This window comes from Phoca vitulina, unplaced genomic scaffold (genome assembly GCF_004348235.1).
Source record: "Phoca vitulina isolate PV1807 unplaced genomic scaffold, GSC_HSeal_1.0 scaffold47, whole genome shotgun sequence".
NCBI classification, from domain to species: domain Eukaryota; kingdom Metazoa; phylum Chordata; class Mammalia; order Carnivora; family Phocidae; genus Phoca; species Phoca vitulina.
The window spans coordinates 11058620-11073728 of record NW_022589750.1 but is presented as its reverse complement, the minus strand read 5'-3'; the positions used below and the strand labels follow the sequence as shown (position 1 = coordinate 11073728).

Genomic DNA, 15109 nt, shown 5'->3' with positions numbered 1-15109 from the left:
GTCAGGGTCCCCACAGGAGCCAGGGCTGGGGCTCACTTCCTCTGTCACCACAGATGACAAGCGGGGCCTGGGGAGGGCCCTGGGCCATGTGTCTGATTACAGCCGCTGTTCCCATCCTGCTTTTCTCCTTCCCATCCTGTCCTATTTCCTGAGGCACCCCCCACGCCTTTGAGCAGTGAGTCCGGGACAAGGAGCAGGATCAATGTCCTCCCTCGTCTGAGGGCCAGCACCTGGGACCGATGAGCTGCGTCTGTGCGCCTCTGGATGCAGGCCCAGGGCTGCCCCGGGAGGTCATGAGGGCTCTGCCTCAGGGGCATTCAGACAGCTGGGTGGCTCCACAGAGAGGCTGTGGTGAGGGTCAAAGGGCAGGGGACTGGTGCACGGGGAGCTTTGAGCACCTGTCGTGGTGGCTGTGGCGGCCGAGTGTGGGCAAGGGAACAGCCTGGAGGCAGACTAGGCGGGGCCTCAGTATTCTTGTCGGGAAAATGGGGGACTGTGTAATAGCAAGCTCTCAGGCAGCTGAGTGGGATAAATGCCGGCGTGCGGTGTGAGCTCAGCGCCTGGCACAAAGGAAACCACCCCCGAGCCCCACTGTGGGCCCCTGCTGCCTCCCCCATGACCAGCGTCACGAGGCCCGAGCACGGCAAGGGGCGCCCGGTGCCAGGCCTGCGTCTGACCGAGGCCGGGCTCCTCGGGACCCCTGCTGAAGGGCTGGCTGGGCACGGCCAGGGGGCAGCCGTCTGGAAGCCAGCTGGGTCCAGAGCCCCTCTTCTTAGATGACCAAACCCCAACACGCGGTCCCCTCCGTGGAGGCCGCGTGCTTCAGGTGGCTCCGAAGTTCTCACACCACCATTTCGGTAAGACAACATCAGGATGAATTAAAAGGGAGAGAAAGCAGGCGCTCCTGGTTACATCATCTACCCAAGGTTAACGTCTGGGACTTCAGTTTCTAGCCAGAGAATCGGAAACAAATCATTATTTCGCTAGAGGCTTTTCGGGGCCTTGTGTGCTGGGCTGGCCCATTCGGCGCCCAGAGTAGCTGCTCATCAGTTTCATTCGCCCCTTTCATGCAAGGACAGTTCCAAGTCACTTGTGGTCTCAGCCCGCGGTCTAAATGTCTTCATACTCGGACTCTGGCCGCAGTGGCAGAAGCAGGCCATCCATGTCCTCGGTTTAGCTTTGCCAAGTGACCCAAAGCCAGGAGTTCAGATGACTGTGGTATGGCAGAGATGTCCCCTGCTCAGAACAAAGGGATCGCCGGTGCAGATAAAAGACCCCCCCCCCCCATGGCAAATAGAAACTTACTAATATAAAATATGCCACCGCTATCACTTCTAACATAACTCTAGAATTAATCTTACCATATATAAGACGCTTCCTTTCTGTAAACCCACTTGTAGGCCCTTCTCTTCAGGAACACTTAGCTGTAGGATAATCTCTCAAGTGGGGGTACCGTTCATTCCCGAGAGCTGGCCTGCCCGGTTGTCCCAATCTTTGCTATGACGGCAGTCCCCCTTATCTGCGGTTTCAGTTCTGCGTGGCCAACTGCAGACCAGAAGCAGATGATCCTCCCAATGTTTCGTGCCCACAGCAGCCTCACGCTGGGTCACAACGCCCACGTCATTCTCCTGATGTCATCCCATAGGCACTGAACCACCTCACGTCCCCACAAGAAGGGTGGGTACAATAAGGTAGTTTTGACAGGGAGAGACTACATTTACATACGTTTTATTACAATATATTGTTATGGTTCTTTTATTAGTTATTGTGAGTTTCTTACTGCGCCTAATTTAGAAATGAAACTCATTCATATGTAGGTATAGGAAAAGACATAGTAAAACAGTGTATGTAGGGTTTGGTACTATCTGTGGTTTAGGCAACCACTGGGGGGTCTTGGGACGTATCCCCCAAAGATAAGCAGGGGGAAAACTGTACTTAAGCCAACACACCCTGAAGAAAGTCTCTGCGCATGCACACTGTGGCACAGGACATTCCTGGGAGTGGAAAGTATTCAGTGTTCCGACCCTGAGGAGCCTGCCAAACTGCATTCTGGAAGGACTTCGGTTAGCAGGCCAGAAAACCAGCCCAGAGCCCCGGGTGGGCAGGAAGGGGCGAACAGGTGCGTCTGGGAGGCAGGAGCCCAGGGGGGCACGCATCCACCCCCATCCCGGCCCCACTGCCCCACGGCTGTGGGCTCCTAACCCCCTTTCCGCAGACTTTACGATTTGGAGCGGACAGTGGAAATCGAGGCACACTCCCGGGAGCTGTGCCTGCTGTCTCCGGCTCGCCACACCTGCCTGGAGTGGCCTGGAGCCACCTGGTTGCCTCGGGGGCCAGAATCTACCACGAGAACAGGTGCCTCTGAGCTGGTGTCCGAGGCGGACGAGAAAAGGACTTCCTGAGTTTCGGTAGCAAACGGCTCTTCCCCTTCAGATGGCAACTTATGTGGCTGGCGGGGCCCAGGAGGGCGCGGGGCCCAGGGGCCGGGGCGGGGGCTGGAAGCCTCACCCAGCAGCCTGCCGTCCGAGGCCACTGCTCTACCTCTGTCCTGTTCTCCCTACAACGAGGGCCCTCAACCTGGTCCATCACCAATGGCTTACACATTGGCATTTTTCAGAAGTACACTTTTGTAATCAGAAAAATAAAGATATTACAATAAAAACAACACAGCACCATTACAATTTGGAGGCACTCGATTCACGGAAGCTAGTAAGGCTGCAGTGGACGAGGCCCAGGGTGTATTCCAGAGACCAACAGGAATGGTTCCGGGAAGGCTGTTTTGGGCCCTTTCTGCACGGCTGCCGATTTCCCGAGACAACTTAGTTTATGGGGCCGGGCCTTCAGGCTGGTGGGAAGGCCAGACTCTCGAGCGTGTTCGATCGGTCCCTCACCTCGGCGTGGATTCTCCCAGAGCTTTGAGGTGTAGGCGTGGCGGCAGACTCCCAATTCCAGCTTGGCTGCTTATAGGGGAAAGCATTTCCCCGTCTGAGCCTCAGTCTCCACTAGCAGACGGGTCATAGGCGCTGCCTTGCGGGGAGGCTGGATGAGAAACATGGATGACCCACCTGGTCTAGTGCTCAGTAAGTTGGGGTCGTTTTCACCTTGGTCCTGCACCGCACAAGCTGCAGACGGGGGTCATTTCAGGGGTCACACCTTTCCAGTCACAGTTAGGTGGGGAAAGTTCAATTTCTCATCACCTGAACTCTGCGAGCCTGAGCGGGCCATTGAGACACCTGGAAAACTCCCTCACGGGTTCTGCTCGGGAAGTTCTCACTGCCATCCGGCCTGGCCGCAACCTTCCGCCCAGAGCCTGTTACAAATGGGGCCGCTCAGGCTCAGCGGTTAAGGCGCAGGACCCGAGCCAGGTCTGACCTTGGTACAATCCACCCAAGTAGCTTTTGGTCTTGGCACACACGGGAGTTACCTGTGGAAAGATTAAAATCCACAAATCCGTCTAAAATCCGGAATCTCTAAGGAACTCCTATAGTTCAGCAACAAAACCCACTTGAAAAATGGGCTAAAGACTTGAACAGACATTTCTCCAAAGATACGCAAGTGGCCCATAGGCACGTGAAAAGATGCTCGGCATCCATGGTCATTAGGAAGATGCGACTCAGAACCACAATGAGAGAACACTTCACACTCCTTAGGATGGCCATAATAAAAATAAATAAAGGAAAATACACATTGGCGAAGAGGTGGAGAGCCTTTGTTGTGTTGCCGGTGGGAACGAGAAACAGGGCAGCTGCTGGGGAAAACAGGTCACCCAGAATTCCCATAAGAGCCGGCAGACCTGGTCCCAGGTATGTACCCCCAAAAATTGAAGACAGGTGTTCAAATCTTGTACGTGAGTTTCTATGAGCACCGTTCCCAACAGCCAAAATGTGGGAACAACGCAAATGCCCATCAGCTGACCGGATGGACATGATGTGGTTCATCCACGGGATGGAGTATCGCTCAGTCACACAGACGAATCACATGCTGACGTGCGCTCATGGGTGAGCCTTGCAGACGATACACGAAGGCAGAGAAGCCAGACGGCAGGTCACAGGCTCTGTGATTCCATTTACAGGGACGGTTCCAAAGAGGTAAAGCCACCAAGACAGAAAGCAGACTGGTGGCTGCCAAGGGCTGGGGGGGGCTGGGGACGAAAACACAAAGGCAGGGCCGTGACCCACCCCACTGTTCAGATGCTCCAAGAGCAACTGGTGTAACTGGAGGGTACGGAGCCAGGAGTCCAAGAGTGAGGACTGTTCATTTCTTCACCAGCCAGCAACGCAACTCAGGGCAACTCACACCCATTCCTGCTTATCTCCTAACCAGCAAAATAAAGCCACATGGTTACGTATCATTCACAGGGTTTTGTAAAGACACACAAGGGACGAGGCCACCCCTGCAGAGTGGAAGCATTCTGCATCTCGTATGGTCTCTCCGCTCTGCTCTGTGGGGCAAGCTGTTCGTGGGGCTGGGAGGAGAGGCCAAGAGGGCCAGAGGTCGGCGAGAGGTCCCTCGAGCCCTGGCTGGGGTCCGAGCCCGCCGCTTCTGCCACCGGTCACCAGTGCACCACACCCACCAGAGCAGAGGGACAGGATTCTTTATTAAGGCACACGAGCCGTGGGGTGTCCCGGCTGCAGCGGCGTCTCGATAAAGACAAACGAAGCTTTTTCGATAGACACAATTTTAGAACAAGAGCCACGTTCTTGCATTACACCCTCCTTTCTCAGAACGTCCGCGAGCGGAGCCCTGTCCAGGCTGCCCGGAGCCTGGACCAGGAGTGCCGGTCCCTCGAGGGGACTTTCCAGAAGGAAAGAAAGCCCCGGAGGCCACAGCGCAGGATGCGCCCACCCCGCTGCTAAATGCTCCACAGCACCAGCAGTGAGAAGCCCCAGGCCGGGGGTTACTGTCCACCCGAGATGGACTTCTCCAGAAAGCGGTCTGGATCCTGACTCCCGAGCACAGCTAGGCCAGGCTCCAGAAGCCACCGCTTTCCTCAAGGCCTCCAGGGCAGGGAAGGTCCTAGTGAAAACAGCTTATTCCCGAGAGGAAAGGGGCAGGTCTGAGGAAGCAGCCCTCCCTCCACTCCCCTGCCTCATCTGTTCTGGGGACAGAAGGGACGGGTGTGTCCAGGCTGGTGGCAAAGGCTGCATTTCCGGGGTTTCTTGGGCGTGGACCCCGTGTCTGTGGAACTGGCCCGGGCTCTTTTGCTTCTGGCCTCTGGCCCCTGGGTTCTTCCTCTGCCTCTTGGCCAGGTCAGGGCTCCGAAAGTCCCTGTGGGAAGAATTAGGGGAAGGCTGAATTCGGAGCAGACACACCGAAGAGGCAGGAAGTCCAGGTCCGAGTGTTTGGTGCAGGGTGTCCCCCAGCCTTGCACGGCCGCGTCCACCCCCAGGCCAGGCTCCCTTCCCTCCTGTCATCTTCAGTGGCCCCAACGCCACTCCCTAAAGAACCCGGAGCCCTTGAAGGCCTTGGCCCACAATCACTATCCTGATGAAAAGGGCACTGTTGTCACTTCACGCATGTCCTCTTTCCGGAAGCAGAGGTCCAGCCAACGGGCCTGAGGCTGCTGGAGAAGCAGCGAAACCCGGCAGGCCCGTGACCAACCACCTGCTCCCCACCTCCCATGCAAGTTAACTGAGTTCTGGATTCTTCCAGGCCTCAAACAGGCCTCTTAATTCTGACTGCCCTGGCGCCCAGGACAACTGATCAGCTGGCCTGGAGGTCAGACAGCGCTTCCTTCCAACAGGGCGACAAGGGAGCCTTGCACGCCTGAACCACCGTTCCTCACACACTTCCAACGTGAGCCTGTCGCTGCACTGGCTGTCTCCGGCTCCCCTCCGCCACCGGTAGCCAGCCCGGCGCCTTACCGAGCCTTCTGGGTTCTTCCTGTACGTGCGAGCTGGCAACCCCGTGTGTCAGAATCATAGCCTGAGACTACCAAACTCTTTTACAAGACAGGAACCCCAAGGAAGGCGGGCAAGCGCCCATCTTACTGAGGAAACCATGAGGCTGTGAGGCCAAGCCCTCTGCTCGAGGTTCCACAGGCAGGCTCGGGGCCCGGCTCTGCCTGACAACAGAGCTCCCACCAGGCCTTTCGGCCATGCTCGCACATGAGCAAAGCTTCTGCTGTGCACTGGGGTGGGTGGGGGCCGTTTCCAGGGGCCTCCGGGGGCATTATCCACCTGGCTCCAATGTCTGGGGGGCAATTCTCACCACACCCAGTTTCGGGGCACCGGGCCCAAGCCGTGTAAGCCTGAGTGGGTTCCTAGACATCCCCGGGGCCAGGCTCCGCATTTGAAGGAAGGCGGCCGATGACGAGGACCTCGCGAGCCTACGGAGGCTAGAGGAGCCCAGGGCTGTGGGGTCAGGCCGACCTCGGGCCGCGTGGCCGTGTGACCCCGAGCAGGAGCAGCTCGTTTATCCTGGGCCTCCGCGGCCTCACAGGGCCGAGCCGACAGACGTGAAGACAGCCGGAGTACTTGGCACACCGCCGGGCACGCGGCGGGCTGCTCCGAGAGCTGCACCGGCCTTTCCTCTGGAACCTCCAGCCCCACCGCTGCCCTCGTCCCTCCCTCTGCCGCCCCGGGTCTCCGAGGTGGAGACCACCACGCAAACCCGAGCCCGGGCCCGGGCGCCCCGCCTCACCTGGGGCCACGTTCTCGTCCACCCACTGGAAGAAGCCGCACTGCTGCTCTCTGGGCTTGGCGCACGTGTGGAACTGGCGGCCCTTGTTGGGCCCGTCCTTCTGCACAGTGCGGGTGACGGCGGGCTGGCTGCACAGGCAGGACATGCCCCCGCCGCCGTCCTCGTCTCCGGGTTGGCCGGACCCGCCCCGGCGGTCCCCTGTGGCGGGCGGGCGGCCCAGCAAGCCACCGGTGGGTCTCGACGTGGAGGAGGGCGGCCCCCCGGCTTCCGAGGGGCTGCTGTCGGCCCACAGGAAGAAGCTGCAGCCGCCGCTGTGGCACTTATAGAACTGGCGGCCCTGGTTGGGGCCCTCCTTCCGCACGGTGAGCAGCACGGCCTCCTGGCCGCAGTTGCAGGTCACCGAGTTGCTGCCCTCGGTGGCAGCGGCGGCGGGTGGGGGCAGCATCCGGGGGGCGCTGGCCATTCTATTCAGGGACTGGCTAGCCTGCAGGTAGTTAGAGGGCTGGCTGGCTGGCTGGGGAGCTCTGGGGGGGCCCCGTGAGAACCTCAGGTCCAAGATCTCCCGCAGCGTCTCGTCACATCCGCCGATGCAGCCGACAAACTCCAGGGGCATGGTCGGGGGAAGGCTGCCGCGTTTAAACTTTAACTTCAACCTAGCGAGGCCAGGAGATGCGAGAAAGCCTTACTACCAGCTGCAAGCGTCTCCTCCTTGTCCGCAGAGGGCTGCGCCCACCCCGGGCCTCCCCACGGCACCCCCGCACCTGCCAGCCACAAGCCCCTCTGGGTGTCATGAGAGCTCAGAGTGGGAGACAGAAGAAATTTGAAACCCTGGTTAATCTCCCAAACACAGAAGCCGCGCGGCGCTTGGGTGGCTCAGTTGGTTAAGGGTCTGCCTTCGGCTCAGGTCATGATCCCAGGGCCCTAGGATCGAGTCCCGCATCGGGCTCCCTGCTCAGTGGGGAGCCTGCTTCTCCCTCTCCCTCCGCCCCTCCCCTCTGCTCATGCTCTCACTCTCTCTCAAATAAGTAAGTAAAACCTTAAAAAACAAAAAACACAGAAACCTCGGAAAGGTTCACTTCCTAGAACCAGTGGTTCTTGGGCCCCTGGATGCTGCTGGTGAGGTCAGAACTATTGCGTAACAAGGCTAGGACGTTATGTCTGTTGTGCTCTCGTCCTCCCATGCCATATGCATGAGTTTGCCGGAGGCTAGAGCCCACACAACCAGCCCAGCGGACTGACTGGGAGCAGACACCAGAGTCCAACTCTATCGAGCCAGACGTTAGACTCACAAAAATGGAAAACAATGCATTTTCTTTCTCCGTTTTCCGCTTTGCAAATAGGCATTTTCTTCTTACCTTTTTGCTTTAGAAATATGTAAAAATATGCTATTTATCTTAGTATGCAGCGTACCTATTGTAAAATTAACAAGTACATTTTTAAAACATCTCCACTTCAATTCAGAATATCGGTAGTACTGATAAACTTAACCCACAATGAAAGCTCTCTGGGTGCCTTCCTCAATGATTTTTAAGAGTGTAGGGGTCCTCTGACCAAAAGGTTTGAGGACCAGTTCTACCCAAGGGCTCTGGGCTTTTGGGAGGACCTTGGAAACGCTATCTGACACCGGAATATTCACTTCCCCACACTCAGCTGGGCAGCAATCTAGCAATCTAGCTGGAACGGGCAGGGAAAGGGTGCCCTCGTGGTTCTTCAGGTGCAGGGAGGGATCCTCCCGAGCTGCCCCGGGACCTGCCCCCAGGCCCATGGCTTCCACACCACAAAGGCAAGGGTGGGACACAAGCCGATTCAGGACCACCAAGCCAGCTGCTGCTGAGCGCAGCGAGCACGCCCCAGCCTCGCAGGGGCCCAGCTCACCTGTAAACAGGGTGCGGCTGACACACTGGACACACACTCTCGTCCCTGCTGGCCTCCAGCACAGAGTCCGGGAACCACAGGGCCGATCGGCACTCTGGGAAGCCCGTGCAGCTGAGGTAGAACCTGGAGAGGGAGCACAGGGAGCAGGGTTGGGCAGAAGCCACCAGACTGCAGGAAATACACATTCCTGGGCTGTCGCCCATCTGGCAAAGATTTTCTCCAGCTGATTAAAAGGAGACATTCACTTTTCTGGAGGACACATAAATGGATACGCAGTCGCTGGTACTGAATGACTGAGAAAAACTGGCCTGCATTTATTTCTCATCTCCCTAAGAAAAAGAAACTGCTATTGCTGACTCTGCTTTCTACTTAGAAACCACCAACCCACTGACCAACTCCTGGGCCACGGCAAGGCCCAGTCCCGAGGGCTCTGCTCAGGCTCCAGGCCGTGTGCTCTCAGATGCTCCCTGACTTCTCCACGTGACAACCCCGATGGGCACCAGCAGCACCCTCAGTTCACAGTGGGGCAAACAGGCGGGGGGCGGTCTAGAAACCTGCCCAAGGATGCACGTGCAGTAAGCGGGGGCGCTGGGAATAGAACCCTAGCTGTCTGATGGAAGTCTTTACTCCTCACACCTGCACTGCGTCGTCGGCCAACAGTTCTTTGCGCTTCCGGTCACGACACTTTAGAGCCAGAAAAGCCAATGGGAACACAATTCACAAAGTCCTCTGAGCATGCCTGGGTATGACGTCCTCTGAGCATGCCTGGGTATGACTGGGTCAGGGGAAAGCCAACCAACAAAACCTCAAAGCCCAATTATTCAAATAGCAAACCTACAAACTCAGAAATGGAAACTGTCAGATACCCCTCGGAGCGGTAAATCCCACAGGACGATCTCCAGACCTCCCCGGCTGACCCAAGCACTTGGAGCGTTTACGAGTATCCTGCACTGGGCTAAGCCCACCCTGGCTCTGCCTTCTGTGTTTGTGGGCATCCTGAGTCCCAGGTCAGGCCCATTAACCTCTGGTTTCTGAGAGCCAGGCTGGCCTTCTCTGTGCCCGGGCCAGTGATGGGTCAGTAGTCAGGGAGCCCAAGGGGGTCGGAGGAATGAAGGACCTGGGATCAAATTCTGCTTTTCCTGACCCCCAGGGCTGGATTTTGGAGACATTTCACCAAATCCTCACCCTTCCCACGGTAGATACCACTGACCTAGACTTATGGAAAAGAAAATTGGGGCTCAGTAGCTAACGTAACCTGCTTTGGGGCACAAAACTTGTGTATGTGGCAGAAGTGGGATCCGAACTCAGACCCAGCTGGTTCCTCAGCTCCTGCTTCCCCACCATCATCCACACGGTGGGTGGGCGATGTCCTATCCACAAGGGACACGGCGGCGCCATCATCCCCCACCTCCTCTGAATCCCAGAGCACTTCACGTCTCCAAGGCCAGGTCCCTGTCAGCTACCCTTCTATCTCCAATACCTAGTCCACGGGCCGGCAACGGTAGGACCGCCTTTAAATAATGACACAGAAATGAAATGACAAGGCCTTTCAGAGAGTGTCCAGCCAACCCAGCAAGTGCTGGGCAAGCAGATGTACGGCGCAAGTAGGGCACTGACCCGCCATTCTTCTTGGTCTTGAGGACCATGTCCTTGTTGCACTGTGGACACTTCATGATGGGCTCTGGCATGCTCGGGTAGATGGCTTCTTGCTGGGCCACCTCTGCCCCTTCCCCAAAGTACTGGGCTAACGCCTCATCCAATCTGAAGAAAGAGCAAAACATTCACAATATTCTTTGTTTTTTTTTTTAAAGATTTTATTTATTGGGATGCCTGGGTGGCTCAGTCGGTTAAGTGTTTGCCTTCGGCTCAGGTCATGATCTCAGGGTCCCGGGATTATGACCCGAGGCGAAGGCAGATGCTTAACTGACTGAGCCACCCAGGTACCCCTACAATATTTTAATTTAATTTAATTTAATTTATTTATTTGACACAGAGAGAGCAAGAGAGAGACAGAGAGCAAGCACAAGCAGGGGGAATGGCAGGCAGGGGAGAAGCAGGCTCCCTGCTGAGCAAGGAGCCCGATGCGGGACTCGATCCCAGGACCCCGGGATCATGACCCGAGCCGAAGGCAGCCGCCCAACTGACCGAGCCACCCAGGCGCACCCCCTACAATATTCTTATGTGCACACCAGGTGAATGTGACCAGGGCGCAGGGGGCTGCTCACCACAGGCCTGATGCAGAGAACAGAGGTTGGCCAAGCAGCCCTGGCTCCTCTCTGGCTCCCAGCAGCTCCCAGGAGGGATCCAGCTATAGGCAGGTACTTCTGCCTTGTCACTGGCCTCACATCAAACTGCACAGGGTCCCTGCACGCACTCCAGAAATGCCTGTCTGGGTTTACATTTAAACTAGCTCATCCGTTCCCCACCCTGGCCTTTTTTTTAAAGATTTTATTTTTGGGGACACCTGGGTGGCTCAGTCGGTTGAGCGTCTGACTCTTGATTTCGGCTCAGGTCATGATCTCAGGGCTGTGGGATTGAGCCCCGTGTCAGGTTCTGCGCTCAGCACGGAATCTGCTTGAAATTCTCTCTCTCCTTCTGTCCCTCCCCCAACTTGCATGCGTGCTCGAGCGCACTCTCTCTCTCTAAAAATAAATTTAAGTAATCTCTACACCCAACACGGGGCTTGAACTCAATCCCGAGATCTAGAGTCACATGCTCTACCGACTAAAGCCAGCCAGGCACCCCGGCTCATCCATTTCTTTCCCTAGTTGGCACAGGCAGAAAAGGTGTATTTTCCCAACAGCATGCCCACATACTGCTTGCTACGTGACCACCTCCAAATACTCCATAGAACAAATGTGTCAGACAGCAGCACTGAATTTACGGCTCGGGATTGTGTGCCTGTTAACTTGAGACAAAATTAAAATCCAGAGAATGGCATCTCTAAAGCCAACAGCCTGAAATAACTGGCCCAGATTTTTCTGCTTACTGTTTCTGGGCTGACAAAGCTCTACAGAAGGAACAGAACTCTGGAGGAAAACCCGAAGGGGGAGGAGCTGCATGTGGACACCCAAGCACGACAGCCCTGCAAAAGGCGAACTGGCCTGGGGGACGTTGAAGCACCCGCGGGCACACGTTACGAGGAGCAAGGAGGCGCACCCCCCACCTTCTGCTGAATCTTCCCCTGCTCTCACTGCTCAGGGCAAGGGCACGGCCCACGAGGCAGAGCTAAATGACCTCACGCGCAGGCAAGTAGGGTCTGGACTCACTTCTTAGCTTTGGCCACCGCTTCAATGAAAACCTCCTTGTATTTCTGGACTTGCTGCCTTAGAACCACCCACTTGTCCTTCTTGCCTTCACAGATCAGCTTCAGGTCAGCTTCCAGCTCGGCCCGAAGGTCAGGCTTGGACATCTCATAGCCCATGGAGTCATAACCTGCAGGGAGAAGAGCAGTGCTCCGCGGGGCCCCACGCGGCACCCCCGGGGGCTTCAGCCGCCTGGCTCTGCAACCACCCACCTCGAACTCCTCCTGCTTACCTTCCACGAGCCCCATGCCCAGATGCCCTGGGAGGAACCGCTTGTCTGCCGTGAGCCCGACGTACATCCGGGCTTTGATTGTCTCGATGTGCTCCGCGTGGGTGGCATCGGTCCCTGAAAGCCACTTCCGTTACTCAGCGCGATGCAGACACCCCCCTCCCCGCTGTCCCACAGGCACCTTCCTCCGCCTGGACTCCTCATTCTCGGTAAGACACCTCCACTTGCATCAGGCCCACGTCAGCTCTGAGACACCTCTAAGTCTTTCTCCTCTGCTCCACGTGGCAAAGCCACGGCTGGAACCCACATCACGTCCTCGGCATCAGGACAATGTGCTCAGTCTCCACCTTTCTGGTTGCGTCCTCCACCCAACCCATTTCTTATGCTGTGGCCAAAGGGATCTTTGCAAATGGAGCTCTGTCATCAAGGAGATGCAACTCAAAAGCACAAAGAAACACCACACTTCACACCCACTTGGTGTGAAGCGTCACCGAAAAGCACAGAGAACAAATGTTGGCGGGAACTCGGAGAAACCTGAACCCTCACACGTGGCTGGTGGGACGCGAAATGGGGCAGCCGCCGTGGAGGTCGGTCCGGAGGTTCCTCAGAAGGTAAACACAAGAGCGACCATCAGACCCGGCAATTCTACTCCTAGGTATCTACGCAGGGGAACCGCAAACCCATCCACACACAAACCTATGCACAAATGTGCGCTGCGACATTATTCACAATTGCCCCAAATCAGAAATGCCCTGAATTCCACCAACGGATGAATGGATAAACCGTGGTCTCTGCACACAGTGGAACAGTACAGGGAACGGAAAGGAAGCAAGTACTGATTTGCGCTACAATGTGGACGAGCCGTGAGAACTCGCGAAGTGAAAGAAGCCAGTTACAAAAGGCCACTCGCTTTATCATTCTACGTATACAAACTGTGTAAAACATGCAAATCTACTGAGTCAGAAAGATGAGTGGTTGCCCAGGGCTGGAGGGATGGAGGGGAGGGGGAATGGGGTGAGACTGCTAAGGGGTATGGCATTGCTTTCGGAGGCGATGAAAACGTTCTAGAATTAAGTAAGGTGATACTTGCCTGATTTTGTGACTACACTGAGTATCTTAAATCAGTATGTGAATTATGTCTCAACAACGCCGCTAACGTTTTTAAGAAATGCAGCTCTCTTTGCTCCTTTCCTCAGAAATCTTAAATGGCTTTCTGCGAGCCACAGGCCCACACCCAAGCCCCTCAGGCCAGCGTGCCAGGCCCTGCAGTTGGGCTCCAATCATCTTTCCAGCCTCACCTTCCGTGACCACCCCGTCTGCTCCCCGCCACAGGGCCACGTGCTCTCCGGGCCCTTCGTGCTCCCTCACGCTCTGCCTATGCCGGGCTTGCTTCACTCCCCGGAAACTCTTACTGTAAGGTTTTACGGTCCCTGCCCGATCTCTGCAGAACCAACAGGCTGTGTTCATGTGTTGCTTTGATTTGTTTCTCCTGCTAGATGAGCCCTCAACGGGCACGGGATGCCTAGGCCTTATTCCTCACTGTGTCCCCAGGGCCAAGACCGAGGTCTGGCTCTCCTGAGCGTCACATTTGTAATGAGTACATCCTGAGCGGTACACGAACTCTAATTTGACTTAAGCCGACAGGCTTTCTGGATAGCATGACAACGGCCAGTGAACTCCAAGAGGGGCCCTTCTTCCGAAGTCACAGAACTACAAAAGCCACTGGGTAGTGAGGTGGCCGTCTGTGCCCCACGGGGAACGGCCTGCTGCCGGAACACACCCAGGGAGCTCTACTTCTCCTTCCTGCCACTTCTCTCTCCATCACGCCGCTGCCCTTCTGAACTGGGTTTTGCCAGAGACGATCCTCAGAGTCGTGATGAAACGGATGAGGGGGCAGCAGACCTGCCTGTCAACCCGGGGCCACGGAACCTATTGGGAAAACCAATTCTGGCCTAATTTCTTGTTTAACCTCATTTCGGTTCCTAAACAATTAGGGGAAACGCTGTAACGAAAACTCCGAGCACGGCCAGCTGTGGCTACCTGCAGGGTGACCAACCCAGATGCTGCCGGGGCCTGGCACGGAACGACTGGTGAGCGAAGCCAAGTGAGAAGAGGCAGCTGCCTTCCCAGTTCAACCAACTGCTTCCACCTGGGAGGGAAGGCTTGGGCTGCCAGACCTCCCGACACTTCGCAAGACGAAGACACAGACGTTTATGTGGAATCTCTCAACTTTTGAATGTTGGTACCTTATTCTAAATAAAAACAAACCCCTGTGTGGGCCAAAAATCCTGAGTCCATGGCCAGGACCTGGCCAGGGTGCTCCCAGTCCAGACCCCCCCCCCCCCCCGCCGAGTTCTGGGACACATCCATGTCCTGATCCGGCTGGGGTGGAGCAGAGGTTAAGAGCCTAAGTGTGGACTTATTCAGACCAAGGTTTTAATAACTCGCATAACGGAGCACCTGGGTGGCTCAGTGGGTTGAGTGTCCGACTCTTGATTTTGGCTCAGGTCGTGATCTCTGGGTCACGGCATAGAGCCCCGTGTGGGGCTCCATGCTGCGTGGAGTCTGCTTGGGATTCTCTCCCTCTGCCCCCTGCCCCCCACACTCTCTCTAAAATACATAAAATAAATCTTAAAAAAACAAACCAAAAAAACAAAAAACCTTGCACACCTCGTGGCCTCAGGCATGTTCTGAACTTCTCTATGCCTCCCTTCAGCTATAAAGGGGATCAAGAAGAGGACACCCACGGCAGAGCTGTCACGAAGACCAGAAGACGTACAAGAGTTGCTGGTTACCACGACGACAGGCTACTGACCAATGCCGTGCTTTTCCATGAGGGCGATGAGGTCGGCTTCGGTGAGCAGCTGGGGTGGGCTGGTCTCCCCGTCCACCATCTCCACAGTGCTGGGCTGGAAGCAGGCGCCTCTCTCGTAGACAGGGAGGGTCTACAGGGAGGAGCAGAAGCATCGGTACGATCACTCCATGCGGCACTGAGGCAAAAGACAACTGCCATTTTGAAGCGCTTGGCCCTGTTCCATTGGACGGCATGAGGGTCGGG

At 56.4% G+C, this 15109-nt stretch overlaps 1 protein-coding gene across 1 annotated transcript in view; it reads right to left on the bottom strand.

Moving 5' to 3' along the window:
• Window positions 1-941: 941 nt before the first annotated feature.
• The window catches only part of TOP3A (DNA topoisomerase III alpha), a 30501-nt gene continuing 16333 nt past the window's right edge, over window positions 942-15109 (bottom strand). The window contains exons 13-19 of the mRNA XM_032431750.1: window positions 14867-14996; window positions 12055-12168; window positions 11787-11952; window positions 10135-10278; window positions 8518-8640; window positions 6643-7295; window positions 942-5268 (exon numbers count right to left, since the gene is read on the bottom strand). Coding sequence (XP_032287641.1) covers window positions 5090-5268; window positions 6643-7295; window positions 8518-8640; window positions 10135-10278; window positions 11787-11952; window positions 12055-12168; window positions 14867-14996 — 1509 coding nt within the window. The 3' untranslated portion in view covers window positions 942-5089. The remainder of the gene's footprint in view (window positions 5269-6642; window positions 7296-8517; window positions 8641-10134; window positions 10279-11786; window positions 11953-12054; window positions 12169-14866; window positions 14997-15109) is intronic.